The following is a 14,224-nucleotide window of genomic DNA, read 5'->3' on the forward strand; positions in this document are numbered from 1 at the left end:
CGGTTGGCAGGTGGTGAGCAATGGCATCAGGCATCACTTGCTTTGTATTATTATTATTACTACGACTATTTTACTTTATGTCAGTTATTAAACCGTCTTTATCAACCCACGGGTTTTCTCAGTTTTACTCTTCCAATTGTCTCCCGCATCCCACCGTGGGGGACTGAGCGAGGGGCTGGGTGGTGCTCAGTTGCCGGTTGGGGTTAAACCACGACAGTTGCCTGTCCACGGCGCAACTCCGCAGCCCCCTGACACAGGGGTGCTGCTGGGGCCGTTGCAAAGCAAAGCCCTGCCTGGAGCTTGCTGCTGTTGCTTCACGGCTGCCTGCTTGGGATTGCCGTCAGGGCTCTGGCCATGGGGCTTCGTGCCCCAGCGTGGCTCACGGCCGCTGGGGTCCTTGCAGCAGCGGCAGGGTTGGTGTCAGGGGGTTTGGGCGCTGGCCGGTCCCTGCCAGGCACGCAGATGGAATCTGAAAGTCGCAGCCCCATGGCCGGTGCTTCCTCTTGCAGGAAGCCTTCCTCAAGGCAGTTTCCTTGCCTTCTTCCAACTCAACAAAACTGCACAATCCTGACATTTTCCCAGTATGATGCATTTATTTTTTATTTCCTTGAAACCCCGTGCCCACCCAGCAGCTGGGGCATAAACGGAGGGCATCGCCACGGGGGCCGAGCATGGTGCAGAGGAGAGCCCTGCAGCCCCCAGCTCCAGCCCCGCTTGCAGATCCCTCGGCCCCCGCGGCGCCATGAAGGTCCTCGCAGCCGCCCTGGTCGCTCTCCTCCTCGCGGCCACCTGCTCCCCGTGCGAGGCCCATCTCGGTGAGACCGGCGTCGCTGTGTCCTCCCCAGGGCTGGGGGTGCCATCGCTCCGCCGGGGCAGCTGGAGAGCCCCATCCCCGTCAGCGGGGACCCTCGTGGCTGTGGGGAGGGCTGGGAGCACTTGAACGGCAGCCTTCTTCAACGGGAAACATTATTCTGTTTAACTTATTCAAGTTAGTTAAACTAAATTTTTTTGCTAAGAAAAGGGAAAACACAAAACTAATTTAAACTGTACCAAAACAATAATTTAAAACAAAGTAATTTAAACTCTATCAATAGTCCTGTTAATGAAGAGTCAGGAGTTTTGATGCCTAAATAGTGTTTGTGCTATCAAACCCTTTGGGTGTCTCTGAAGTCCCTGCTGGAGCCCCGTGGTGGGAGAAGGGACCCACGGGGACCCCCTTGCCCTCCCCACGCCCTGGGTTCGCTGCTCCCCCTGCGCAGGGCGACCTCGGCCCCACGGCAGCTGCTGCGGTGCTTCCCCCTCCCCAGTCCGCGTTCAGCTCCGCTGCCACCCAGCACGTCCCCACGGGGTGACACCAGCATCTCACCTGGGGCTGCCAGCGCTGCTCCTATTTGGCAAACGGCCTGGCAGCACCCGTGGTGCCAGCAGCAGGGTGGGGGCCACCGCGGAGGCTCTCGCCCTGCAGTGCTCAGTGCTCACCAGTGCCCGTGTCGCTGCAGTCGTTGCACTCCCAGGAGCTGGCACCCTCTCCTAGGGCAGAGCAGCGCTGGTGTGTCCCCTGGGAGCCACAGGAGCTGCAAAGCAGAAGTCTCCAGGGCCTGGGGGAGCAACAGGACCCACTGTCAGCAAAGGCCCCTGAGCTGCGGGCTGCCAGCTCCAGCGCTGTGCTGAGCCCAGCTCCACCCTGCTCCCCTCCGTGCCCGGCTCAGCAGCCCAGGGAACCTCCATCCCTGCCCAAAGGAGGAGACGAAGGCATCGTCTCCTCGCCGGGGCTGTGGGGACCAGGGTCATCGGCACTCACCCATTCGCCTCCGCCTGCTCCCGTCCCGCCGGGCACAGGCACTGGCTGGCGTCACAGGAGCTGTGCCGCTGATAATGGTCCGCGAAGGCCCCGTCCTCCTCCCAGGCAGCATCCCTGCGGGAGCCGGGGAGCAGTCAGCCCCGCGGGCGTGGGGGACACCCCGCCGGCACCCAGGGAGACAGGAGGGGATCGGCCGGAGCATCGTAGAGGGGGAGGGAGGCGGGGGGAGAGCACCGACCTGTCGGGGATTTTGATGCCCAGGCGAAACATCTCTTCCTGGAAGGACGCCATGTCCTGGCAGAGCGGGCAGCGGAAGTGGTGCAGGCCAGAGGACAACGCCTGGCCCTGGGGCAGAGAGATGGCATCAGCATCAGTGGCGGGGGGTACCGCTCGCCCCCCCGGAGCTGGGCCACGGGGTGACAAGAGGGGTGATCATGTCAGGGGCCGGGGGCGATGCCGCCCACCTGGATGCAGCGGCGGTGGAACCAAGCGCTGGTGCAGGTGGGACAGACCAGCGTGTCATAGCAGGGCCGCTCCGCCACCGCCTCCTGGCAGATGAGGCAGAGGGTCTGGCCCTGCTGGACCGCCCGCAGCCGCTGCGTCGGCCGGTGCTTCCAGCAGAAGGACCTGCGGGACGGAGGTGACAGTTCAGCCCCAGCCCTCCTCCGCCCCGGCCCCGGCCCTGGCCCCGCAGGGCGGCAACACTCACTTGAACTCCCCAAAGAACTGGGAGACGCAGCCTCGCTCGATGCCACAGGGAAAGTGGAATACTCGGTGGCAGCGCCGGCCCCGGCAGGTGACCGAGGCGCCCCGCAGCCGGCAGACACAGCACCTCTGGGGACAGCACGGAGGTGGACGGCGTCAGCGCCGCACGCCCCCGGGAACCCTGGTTCGCCCTCACCCGGCACAGCCCCGCAACATTTCGGTGGGCCGCCTGGCCGGTGACGCCAGGCTGCTTATAAAGGCACCGGCCCTCTCCAAATCCCCAGTTTCTGCAGAAATGGGCCTCCTTGCATGAAGGAGGATCTGGGGGTTGCTTGCAGCCAGCTGCCAGAGCATCCCTGGGGGTTGCCGGGCTGTGCAGCACCGGACGCGGGGCATGGGGACCGGGGTGGGGACACGTGCGCCCCGGCCTCACCTTCTGTGCCACCCGCTGCAGCTCCTGCTCTATGTCCGGGAAGAGGAAGCCATAGAAGCCTTCGTCATCGGCCCCTCTCTGGCTCAGCCTGCCGGCGTGGTACTGCAAGAGGGGAAAAGAAAGTGCGTGCCACGGGCTGCCGGCGGTGCGGGGCTAGGGACGCGGGGGTGTCGGGGACCGGGGGTGTTGGGGACCAGGGGGTGTCGAGCCCCGGGGACTCACCAGGCAGTTCTCATGGACACATAGCCCACCCTGACGGCACAGCTGCCCAACGACTTGGGGGTCGCAGTCTGCCCGCTGACACAGCCCGCACACTGCCAGGGGACAGCAGCAGCGTCACCCCCAGCACCGCGCCGGGGTGCCAGTTGCGGTAATGCCAGGAGCGGGATGGGGGAGAGGCCGGAGCACCTTCCCATGGCAGGGGGCCCTCTGCTCGCACAGCCGGGCCCCGGCCAAAATCCCCTCTGGCAGGTGCCCGGGGGATGCTCTGCGCTCACCTTCCTCCTCGGGGGCCTGAGGCTTCCTTTTGCATGGGGGAGGCGCGCAGGAGGGTCCTGCCTGCTCCTCCGGCGGCGCTGCCCGACGCTTGGCGGGGCGGGACTGTGGCATCTTGCAGCGCCGAGACCTCAGCTTCATCTCTGCAAGTGGCTGCAGCGAAGGGGGTGGCTGGGCGTGGGGACAGCGGTGTGGTCAAAGACCATTCCCACCCTCCAGTGTCCGTGGCAAACGCGCCACAGAGCCGGGGGCAGTTGCGCGGGGGTATTTATCCAGCCCAGGGCGTTTGTGACACAGGTCCGCGCACGCATATGGTCACAAACACAGTCCCGCATGTGCGGAGCCGTGTCACAAACGTCCCCGCGCCCAGTCATCACCTTCCGGCATCTGGGGCCTGGGGCCAGGCGCGGGGCTGTGATCCAGGCAGGGAGGGAGCATGGCATGGGCTTGTTGTGGTCATCATCTCCCTGCCCCTTGCGGTGCCCCCCGCTGCAGCCGGCCCAGACTCCGGCCCCTGGACTCTTCGGGGAGTTCAAGTGAGCATGGCTGCCTGCCGGGGCTGGGGCTGAACTGCCGTCTCCATCCCACAGGTCCTTCTGCTGGAAGCACCAACCAGCGCCTCCACGTGAAGCTGCCTTCCCCAGAAGCCCCATTTATTGGCATGCCATAATTGCCTGTACGTTCTCGTCTCATTCGGTTATGGAGCTGGCTGTGTCCCCTCCCCTGCTGTCGCCCTCTCCACACTGCTGTACGTCCCTCGATGGGTTTAATAAAAGGCCCTGTTCTGACCTGCAGCTGGAGTGAGACAATGAAGAGCCTGCGGGAGAAACCATGGGTCCCGCTGCGTCGGCCGGTGCTTGCAGCAGAAGGACCTGCGGGACGGAGGTGACAGTTCAGCCCCAGCCCTCCTCCGCCCCGGCCCCCAAGGGCCACGGCTGGTGCCCCCAGCTCCCCCAGGATGAAGCAGCCCCTGCCCGGGCGTGGGGTTTAAGGGCGCCCTGGGCAGCTGCCCGCCAGCTGGGATGCAGATTGAGGCAGGGATAAGGGCAGGCCCAGCCCCGCAATGGGAGAAAGGCTGGGTTTGGGGGGTTGGTTTGGTTTTTATCCCAGATGGGTCAAGGGGTTAAACAGGGGTGGCTGCAGAAGGAGAGGTGCTTGGAGGTTTAGCACTGTCCTTCAGCCCTGGCCAGACCCTAGAGATGGGCACCCATGGGGGTGACCCTGCTGGTGCCGGGGGGCTCCACGTCCCCGGGAATCACCTCGTCTCATGGGGAAAAGCCTCCCGCAGCCCCTGGAGCCCGTCCAGCAGCAATGGGGATGACAAACGAAGGAAATTGGACCATACCAGGCCTGTCACTCGTGTCAATAATTTCCTTAACGACAAGAAGACGTTGAAGGGGACAGAGCGTACCCTCAGCAAGTTGGCTGATGAGACAAAACTGGGAGGCGTGGCCGATACACCAGAAGGCTGTGCTGCTGTTCAGCGAGACCTGGGCAGGCTCGAGAGCTGGGGGGAGAGGAACCTAATGGAGTCCCACAAAGGCAAGGGCAGGGTCCTGCACCTAGGGAGGAATTACCCCATGCACCAGTACAGGTTAGGGTTGACCTGCTGGAAAGCAGCTCTGTGGAGCAGGACCTGGGAGTCCTGGTGGACAACAGGTTAACCACAGGCCGGCAACGTGCCCTTGCGGCCAGGAAGGCCAATGGTATCCTGGGCTGCATTGGGAAGAGCATGGCCAGCAGGCCGAGGGAGGTGATCCTCCCCCTCTGCCGTGCCCTGGTGAGGCCCCGTCTGGAGCGCTGCGTCCAGTTCCGGGCTCCCCACTTCAAGAAAGACAAGGAAGTACTGCAGAGAGTCCAGCGAGGGCCGCCAAGATGGTTAGGGGACTGGAGCACCGCTCTTATGAGGAAAGGCGGAGAGAGCTGGCTCTGTTTAGCCTGGCGGAGACTGAGAGGGGAGCTTATCAACGCTTACAAACAGCTGAAGGGCGGGTGTCAGGAGGATGGGGCCAGGCTCTCTTCAGGGGTTGCCCAGCGACAGGGTAAGGGGCAACGGGCACAACCAGAACGACAGGACGTTCCCGCTGAATATGAGCTAAACCGTCTTTTTGTTGAGGGTGACAGAGCACTGGAACAGGCTGCCCAGAGAGGCTGTAGAGTCTCCTTCGCTGGAGATATTCATAACCCGCCTGGACACGATCCTGGGCAACCTGCCCTGGGGGAACCTGCTTGAGCAGGGGGTTGGACTAGATGATCTCCAGAGGGCCCTTCCAACCCCAGCCAGTCTGTGATTCTGTGAAAATGCAGGTGCTTTGGGGCAGGCTTCCAGCGAGCGCAGGGAGGCTGGAGCAGCCTTCATCCGCCTGGTGCCCATCGAGGCTCTGGCCACGGAGCTTCAGAGCTGACTCTGCATCCCCGCTGTGACTGGTGGAGCGGGTGAGAAGTGGTATTTGTGGCAAAACTGGGAATAAGTTGGGATTTGATTCCTGGCAGTGGTTTTCCGCCAGCAATGGCGGCGGTGGCTGCGGGTGCCCATGCCACGGCAGCTGAGCTGGGCTGGGCTGCCCGTCCACAGCGCAGCTCCACAGCCCCCAACACAGTGATGCTGCTGGGGCTGTTGCAAAGCAAATCCCTGTCTGGTTTCGGCTGGGATAGAGGTAATTTTCTCCCCAGTAGCTGCTCCAGTGCTGTGGTTTGGCTTTAGGATGAGAATCCTGTTGATCACCCCCTGATGTTTCAGTTGTCGCTGAGCAGTGCTCACACCGGTCAAGGCCGCCTCAGCTTCCCCTGCTCTGCCCGTGCACACGGAGCTGGGAGGGGGCACAGCCAGGGGGGCTGACCCAGACTGGCCACGGGGCCATTCCGTACCTATGGCGTCGTGCCCAGTATGGAAACTGGGGGGAGCTGGCCAGGAAGGGGGTACTGCTGCTTGGGGCTGGGCATCGGTTGGCAGGTGGTGAGCAATGGCATCAGGCATCACTTGCTTTGTATTATTATTATTACTACGACTATTTTACTTTATGTCAGTTATTAAACCGTCTTTATCAACCCACGGGTTTTCTCAGTTTTACTCTTCCAATTGTCTCCCGCATCCCACCGTGGGGGACTGAGCGAGGGGCTGGGTGGTGCTCAGTTGCCGGTTGGGGTTAAACCACGACAGTTGCCTGTCCACGGCGCAACTCCGCAGCCCCCTGACACAGGGGTGCTGCTGGGGCCGTTGCAAAGCAAAGCCCTGCCTGGAGCTTGCTGCTGTTGCTTCACGGCTGCCTGCTTGGGATTGCCGTCAGGGCTCTGGCCATGGGGCTTCGTGCCCCAGCGTGGCTCACGGCCGCTGGGGTCCTTGCAGCAGCGGCAGGGTTGGTGTCAGGGGGTTTGGGCGCTGGCCGGTCCCTGCCAGGCACGCAGATGGAATCTGAAAGTCGCAGCCCCATGGCCGGTGCTTCCTCTTGCAGGAAGCCTTCCTCAAGGCAGTTTCCTTGCCTTCTTCCAACTCAACAAAACTGCACAATCCTGACATTTTCCCAGTATGATGCATTTATTTTTTATTTCCTTGAAACCCCGTGCCCACCCAGCAGCTGGGGCATAAACGGAGGGCATCGCCACGGGGGCCGAGCATGGTGCAGAGGAGAGCCCTGCAGCCCCCAGCTCCAGCCCCGCTTGCAGATCCCTCGGCCCCCGCGGCGCCATGAAGGTCCTCGCAGCCGCCCTGGTCGCTCTCCTCCTCGCGGCCACCTGCTCCCCGTGCGAGGCCCATCTCGGTGAGACCGGCGTCGCTGTGTCCTCCCCAGGGCTGGGGGTGCCATCGCTCCGCCGGGGCAGCTGGAGAGCCCCATCCCCGTCAGCGGGGACCCTCGTGGCTGTGGGGAGGGCTGGGAGCACTTGAACGGCAGCCTTCTTCAACGGGAAACATTATTCTGTTTAACTTATTCAAGTTAGTTAAACTAAATTTTTTTGCTAAGAAAAGGGAAAACACAAAACTAATTTAAACTGTACCAAAACAATAATTTAAAACAAAGTAATTTAAACTCTATCAATAGTCCTGTTAATGAAGAGTCAGGAGTTTTGATGCCTAAATAGTGTTTGTGCTATCAAACCCTTTGGGTGTCTCTGAAGTCCCTGCTGGAGCCCCGTGGTGGGAGAAGGGACCCACGGGGACCCCCTTGCCCTCCCCACGCCCTGGGTTCGCTGCTCCCCCCTGCGCAGGGCGACCTCGGCCCCACGGCAGCTGCTGCGGTGCTTCCCCCTCCCCAGTCCGCGTTCAGCTCCGCTGCCACCCAGCACGTCCCCACGGGGTGACACCAGCATCTCACCTGGGGCTGCCAGCGCTGCTCCTATTTGGCAAACGGCCTGGCAGCACCCGTGGTGCCAGCAGCAGGGTGGGGGCCACCGCGGAGGCTCTCGCCCTGCAGTGCTCAGTGCTCACCAGTGCCCGTGTCGCTGCAGTCGTTGCACTCCCAGGAGCTGGCACCCTCTCCTAGGGCAGAGCAGCGCTGGTGTGTCCCCTGGGAGCCACAGGAGCTGCAAAGCAGAAGTCTCCAGGGCCTGGGGGAGCAACAGGACCCACTGTCAGCAAAGGCCCCTGAGCTGCGGGCTGCCAGCTCCAGCGCTGTGCTGAGCCCAGCTCCACCCTGCTCCCCTCCGTGCCCGGCTCAGCAGCCCAGGGAACCTCCATCCCTGCCCAAAGGAGGAGACGAAGGCATCGTCTCCTCGCCGGGGCTGTGGGGACCAGGGTCATCGGCACTCACCCATTCGCCTCCGCCTGCTCCCGTCCCGCCGGGCACAGGCACTGGCTGGCGTCACAGGAGCTGTGCCGCTGATAATGGTCCGCGAAGGCCCCGTCCTCCTCCCAGGCAGCATCCCTGCGGGAGCCGGGGAGCAGTCAGCCCCGCGGGCGTGGGGGACACCCCGCCGGCACCCAGGGAGACAGGAGGGGATCGGCCGGAGCATCGTAGAGGGGGAGGGAGGCGGGGGGAGAGCACCGACCTGTCGGGGATTTTGATGCCCAGGCGAAACATCTCTTCCTGGAAGGACGCCATGTCCTGGCAGAGCGGGCAGCGGAAGTGGTGCAGGCCAGAGGACAACGCCTGGCCCTGGGGCAGAGAGATGGCATCAGCATCAGTGGCGGGGGGTACCGCTCGCCCCCCCGGAGCTGGGCCACGGGGTGACAAGAGGGGTGATCATGTCAGGGGCCGGGGGCGATGCCGCCCACCTGGATGCAGCGGCGGTGGAACCAAGCGCTGGTGCAGGTGGGACAGACCAGCGTGTCATAGCAGGGCCGCTCCGCCACCGCCTCCTGGCAGATGAGGCAGAGGGTCTGGCCCTGCTGGACCGCCCGCAGCCGCTGCGTCGGCCGGTGCTTCCAGCAGAAGGACCTGCGGGACGGAGGTGACAGTTCAGCCCCAGCCCTCCTCCGCCCCGGCCCCGGCCCTGGCCCCGCAGGGCGGCAACACTCACTTGAACTCCCCAAAGAACTGGGAGACGCAGCCTCGCTCGATGCCACAGGGAAAGTGGAATACTCGGTGGCAGCGCCGGCCCCGGCAGGTGACCGAGGCGCCCCGCAGCCGGCAGACACAGCACCTCTGGGGACAGCACGGAGGTGGACGGCGTCAGCGCCGCACGCCCCCGGGAACCCTGGTTCGCCCTCACCCGGCACAGCCCCGCAACATTTCGGTGGGCCGCCTGGCCGGTGACGCCAGGCTGCTTATAAAGGCACCGGCCCTCTCCAAATCCCCAGTTTCTGCAGAAATGGGCCTCCTTGCATGAAGGAGGATCTGGGGGGTTGCTTGCAGCCAGCTGCCAGAGCATCCCTGGGGGTTGCCGGGCTGTGCAGCACCGGACGCGGGGCATGGGGACCGGGGTGGGGACACGTGCGCCCCGGCCTCACCTTCTGTGCCACCCGCTGCAGCTCCTGCTCTATGTCCGGGAAGAGGAAGCCATAGAAGCCTTCGTCATCGGCCCCTCTCTGGCTCAGCCTGCCGGCGTGGTACTGCAAGAGGGGAAAAGAAAGTGCGTGCCACGGGCTGCCGGCGGTGCGGGGCTAGGGACGCGGGGGTGTCGGGGACCGGGGGTGTTGGGGACCAGGGGGTGTCGAGCCCCGGGGACTCACCAGGCAGTTCTCATGGACACATAGCCCACCCTGACGGCACAGCTGCCCAACGACTTGGGGGTCGCAGTCTGCCCGCTGACACAGCCCGCACACTGCCAGGGGACAGCAGCAGCGTCACCCCCAGCACCGCGCCGGGGTGCCAGTTGCGGTAATGCCAGGAGCGGGATGGGGGAGAGGCCGGAGCACCTTCCCATGGCAGGGGGCCCTCTGCTCGCACAGCCGGGCCCCGGCCAAAATCCCCTCTGGCAGGTGCCCGGGGGATGCTCTGCGCTCACCTTCCTCCTCGGGGGCCTGAGGCTTCCTTTTGCATGGGGGAGGCGCGCAGGAGGGTCCTGCCTGCTCCTCCGGCGGCGCTGCCCGACGCTTGGCGGGGCGGGACTGTGGCATCTTGCAGCGCCGAGACCTCAGCTTCATCTCTGCAAGTGGCTGCAGCGAAGGGGGTGGCTGGGCGTGGGGACAGCGGTGTGGTCAAAGACCATTCCCACCCTCCAGTGTCCGTGGCAAACGCGCCACAGAGCCGGGGGCAGTTGCGCGGGGGTATTTATCCAGCCCAGGGCGTTTGTGACACAGGTCCGCGCACGCATATGGTCACAAACACAGTCCCGCATGTGCGGAGCCGTGTCACAAACGTCCCCGCGCCCAGTCATCACCTTCCGGCATCTGGGGCCTGGGGCCAGGCGCGGGGCTGTGATCCAGGCAGGGAGGGAGCATGGCATGGGCTTGTTGTGGTCATCATCTCCCTGCCCCTTGCGGTGCCCCCCGCTGCAGCCGGCCCAGACTCCGGCCCCTGGACTCTTCGGGGAGTTCAAGTGAGCATGGCTGCCTGCCGGGGCTGGGGCTGAACTGCCGTCTCCATCCCACAGGTCCTTCTGCTGGAAGCACCAACCAGCGCCTCCACGTGAAGCTGCCTTCCCCAGAAGCCCCATTTATTGGCATGCCATAATTGCCTGTACGTTCTCGTCTCATTCGGTTATGGAGCTGGCTGTGTCCCCTCCCCTGCTGTCGCCCTCTCCACACTGCTGTACGTCCCTCGATGGGTTTAATAAAAGGCCCTGTTCTGACCTGCAGCTGGAGTGAGACAATGAAGAGCCTGCGGGAGAAACCATGGGTCCCGCTGCGTCGGCCGGTGCTTGCAGCAGAAGGACCTGCGGGACGGAGGTGACAGTTCAGCCCCAGCCCTCCTCCGCCCCGGCCCCCAAGGGCCACGGCTGGTGCCCCCAGCTCCCCCCCAGGATGAAGCAGCCCCTGCCCGGGCGTGGGGTTTAAGGGCGCCCTGGGCAGCTGCCCGCCAGCTGGGATGCAGATTGAGGCAGGGATAAGGGCAGGCCCAGCCCCGCAATGGGAGAAAGGCTGGGTTTGGGGGGTTGGTTTGGTTTTTATCCCAGATGGGTCAAGGGGTTAAACAGGGGTGGCTGCAGAAGGAGAGGTGCTTGGAGGTTTAGCACTGTCCTTCAGCCCTGGCCAGACCCTAGAGATGGGCACCCATGGGGGTGACCCTGCTGGTGCCGGGGGGCTCCACGTCCCCGGGAATCACCTCGTCTCATGGGGAAAAGCCTCCCGCAGCCCCTGGAGCCCGTCCAGCAGCAATGGGGATGACAAACGAAGGAAATTGGACCATACCAGGCCTGTCACTCGTGTCAATAATTTCCTTAACGACAAGAAGACGTTGAAGGGGACAGAGCGTACCCTCAGCAAGTTCGCTGATGAGACAAAACTGGGAGGCGTGGCCGATACACCAGAAGGCTGTGCTGCTGTTCAGCGAGACCTGGGCAGGCTCGAGAGCTGGGGGGAGAGGAACCTAATGGAGTCCAACAAAGGCAAGGGCAGGGTCCTGCACCTAGGGAGGAATTACCCCATGCACCAGTACAGGTTAGGGTTGACCTGCTGGAAAGCAGCTCTGTGGAGCAGGACCTGGGAGTCCTGGTGGACAACAGGTTAACCACAGGCCGGCAACGTGCCCTTGCGGCCAGGAAGGCCAATGGTATCCTGGGCTGCATTGGGAAGAGCATGGCCAGCAGGCCGAGGGAGGTGATCCTCCCCCTCTGCCGTGCCCTGGTGAGGCCCCGTCTGGAGCGCTGCGTCCAGTTCCGGGCTCCCCACTTCAAGAAAGACAAGGAAGTACTGCAGAGAGTCCAGCGAGGGCCGCCAAGATGGTTAGGGGACTGGAGCACCGCTCTTATGAGGAAAGGCGGAGAGAGCTGGCTCTGTTTAGCCTGGCGGAGACTGAGAGGGGAGCTTATCAACGCTTACAAACAGCTGAAGGGCGGGTGTCAGGAGGATGGGGCCAGGCTCTCTTCAGGGGTTGCCCAGCGACAGGGTAAGGGGCAACGGGCACAACCAGAACGACAGGACGTTCCCGCTGAATATGAGCTAAACCGTCTTTTTGTTGAGGGTGACAGAGCACTGGAACAGGCTGCCCAGAGAGGCTGTAGAGTCTCCTTCGCTGGAGATATTCATAACCCGCCTGGACACGATCCTGGGCAACCTGCCCTGGGGGAACCTGCTTGAGCAGGGGGTTGGACTAGATGATCTCCAGAGGGCCCTTCCAACCCCAGCCAGTCTGTGATTCTGTGAAAATGCAGGTGCTTTGGGGCAGGCTTCCAGCGAGCGCATGGAGGCTGGAGCAGCCTTCATCCACCTGGTGCCCATCGAGGCTCTGGCCGCGGAGCTTCAGAGCTGACTGCATCCCCGCTGTGACTGGTGGAGCGGGTGAGAAGTGGTATTTGTGGCAAAACTGGGAATAAGTTGGGATTTGATTCCTGGCAGTGGTTTTCCGCCAGCAATGGCGGCGGTGGCTGCGGGTGCCCATGCCACGGCAGCTGAGCTGGGCTGGGCTGCCCGTCCACAGCGCAGCTCCACAGCCCCCAACACAGTGATGCTGCTGGGGCTGTTGCAAAGCAAATCCCTGTCTGGTTTCGGCTGGGATAGAGGTAATTTTCTCCCCAGTAGCTGCTCCAGTGCTGTGGTTTGGCTTTAGGATGAGAATCCTGTTGATCACCCCCTGATGTTTCAGCTGTCGCTGAGCAGTGCTCACACCGGTCAAGGCCGCCTCAGCTTCCCCTGCTCTGCCCGTGCACACGGAGCTGGGAGGGGGCACAGCCAGGGGGGCTGACCCAGACTGGCCACGGGGCCATTCCGTACCTATGGCGTCGTGCCCAGTATGGAAACTGGGGGAGCTGGCCAGGAAGGGGGTACTGCTGCTTGGGGCTGGGCATCGGTTGGCAGGTGGTGAGCAATGGCATCAGGCATCACTTGCTTTGTATTATTATTATTACTACGACTATTTTACTTTATGTCAGTTATTAAACCGTCTTTATCAACCCACGGGTTTTCTCAGTTTTACTCTTCCAATTGTCTCCCGCATCCCACCGTGGGGGACTGAGCGAGGGGCTGGGTGGTGCTCAGTTGCCGGTTGGGGTTAAACCACGACAGTTGCCTGTCCACGGCGCAACTCCGCAGCCCCCTGACACAGGGGTGCTGCTGGGGCCGTTGCAAAGCAAAGCCCTGCCTGGAGCTTGCTGCTGTTGCTTCACGGCTGCCTGCTTGGGATTGCCGTCAGGGCTCTGGCCATGGGGCTTCGTGCCCCAGCGTGGCTCACGGCCGCTGGGGTCCTTGCAGCAGCGGCAGGGTTGGTGTCAGGGGGTTTGGGCGCTGGCCGGTCCCTGCCAGGCACGCAGATGGAATCTGAAAGTCGCAGCCCCATGGCCGGTGCTTCCTCTTGCAGGAAGCCTTCCTCAAGGCAGTTTCCTTGCCTTCTTCCAACTCAACAAAACTGCACAATCCTGACATTTTCCCAGTATGATGCATTTATTTTTTATTTCCTTGAAACCCCGTGCCCACCCAGCAGCTGGGGCATAAACGGAGGGCATCGCCACGGGGGCCGAGCATGGTGCAGAGGAGAGCCCTGCAGCCCCCAGCTCCAGCCCCGCTTGCAGATCCCTCGGCCCCCGCGGCGCCATGAAGGTCCTCGCAGCCGCCCTGGTCGCTCTCCTCCTCGCGGCCACCTGCTCCCCGTGCGAGGCCCATCTCGGTGAGACCGGCGTCGCTGTGTCCTCCCCAGGGCTGGGGGTGCCATCGCTCCGCCGGGGCAGCTGGAGAGCCCCATCCCCGTCAGCGGGGACCCTCGTGGCTGTGGGGAGGGCTGGGAGCACTTGAACGGCAGCCTTCTTCAACGGGAAACATTATTCTGTTTAACTTATTCAAGTTAGTTAAACTAAATTTTTTTGCTAAGAAAAGGGAAAACACAAAACTAATTTAAACTGTACCAAAACAATAATTTAAAACAAAGTAATTTAAACTCTATCAATAGTCCTGTTAATGAAGAGTCAGGAGTTTTGATGCCTAAATAGTGTTTGTGCTATCAAACCCTTTGGGTGTCTCTGAAGTCCCTGCTGGAGCCCCGTGGTGGGAGAAGGGACCCACGGGGACCCCCTTGCCCTCCCCACGCCCTGGGTTCGCTGCTCCCCCCTGCGCAGGGCGACCTCGGCCCCACGGCAGCTGCTGCGGTGCTTCCCCCTCCCCAGTCCGCGTTCAGCTCCGCTGCCACCCAGCACGTCCCCACGGGGTGACACCAGCATCTCACCTGGGGCTGCCAGCGCTGCTCCTATTTGGCAAACGGCCTGGCAGCACCCGTGGTGCCAGCAGCAGGGTGGGGGCCACCGCGGAGGCTCTCGCCCTGCAGTGC

At 63.0% G+C, this 14,224-nt stretch overlaps 2 protein-coding genes across 2 annotated transcripts; both read right to left on the bottom strand.

Moving 5' to 3' along the window:
• Nucleotides 1-1,468: 1,468 nt before the first annotated feature.
• LOC148056340 (E3 ubiquitin-protein ligase PHF7-like) lies at nt 1,469-3,548 on the bottom strand. The gene is made up of 8 exons (XM_087752086.1): nt 3,437-3,548; nt 3,162-3,253; nt 2,940-3,041; nt 2,511-2,635; nt 2,266-2,428; nt 2,040-2,146; nt 1,802-1,915; nt 1,469-1,598 (listed from the first exon to the last, which is right to left on the bottom strand). The coding sequence occupies exons 1-8, from the start codon at nt 3,546-3,548 to the stop codon at nt 1,469-1,471; spliced, it is 945 nt and encodes a 314-aa protein (XP_087608212.1).
• Nucleotides 3,549-7,846: 4,298 nt separating this feature from the next.
• LOC148056341 (E3 ubiquitin-protein ligase PHF7-like) lies at nt 7,847-9,927 on the bottom strand. The gene is made up of 8 exons (XM_087752087.1): nt 9,816-9,927; nt 9,541-9,632; nt 9,319-9,420; nt 8,889-9,013; nt 8,644-8,806; nt 8,418-8,524; nt 8,180-8,293; nt 7,847-7,976 (listed from the first exon to the last, which is right to left on the bottom strand). Exons 1-8 carry the CDS (start codon nt 9,925-9,927, stop codon nt 7,847-7,849), a joined length of 945 nt encoding a protein of 314 aa, XP_087608213.1.
• Nucleotides 9,928-14,224: the final 4,297 nt, after the last annotated feature.

This window comes from Nipponia nippon, unplaced genomic scaffold (assembly GCF_047370975.1).
Source record: "Nipponia nippon isolate SJK-2023a ecotype South Korea unplaced genomic scaffold, ASM4737097v1 scaffold_15, whole genome shotgun sequence".
NCBI lineage: Eukaryota > Metazoa > Chordata > Aves > Pelecaniformes > Threskiornithidae > Nipponia > Nipponia nippon.

Bases quoted from the DNA above. Each gene is read 5' to 3' on its own strand.
- LOC148056340 (XM_087752086.1), bottom strand. From the start codon at position 3,548: ATGCCACAGTCCCGCCCCGCCAAGCGTCGGGCAGCGCCGCCGGAGGAG. The intron at 3,254-3,436 runs GTGAGCGCAGAG...GTCCCCTGGCAG, and splicing joins TCAGGCCCCCGAGGAGGAAG to TGTGCGGGCTGTGTCAGCGG. The intron at 3,042-3,161 runs GTGAGTCCCCGG...CCCCTCTTGCAG, and splicing joins GTGTCCATGAGAACTGCCTG to TACCACGCCGGCAGGCTGAG.
- LOC148056341 (XM_087752087.1), bottom strand. From the start codon at position 9,927: ATGCCACAGTCCCGCCCCGCCAAGCGTCGGGCAGCGCCGCCGGAGGAG. The intron at 9,633-9,815 runs GTGAGCGCAGAG...GTCCCCTGGCAG, and splicing joins TCAGGCCCCCGAGGAGGAAG to TGTGCGGGCTGTGTCAGCGG. The intron at 8,525-8,643 runs GTGGGCGGCATC...TCTCTGCCCCAG, and splicing joins TCCACCGCCGCTGCATCCAG to GGCCAGGCGTTGTCCTCTGG.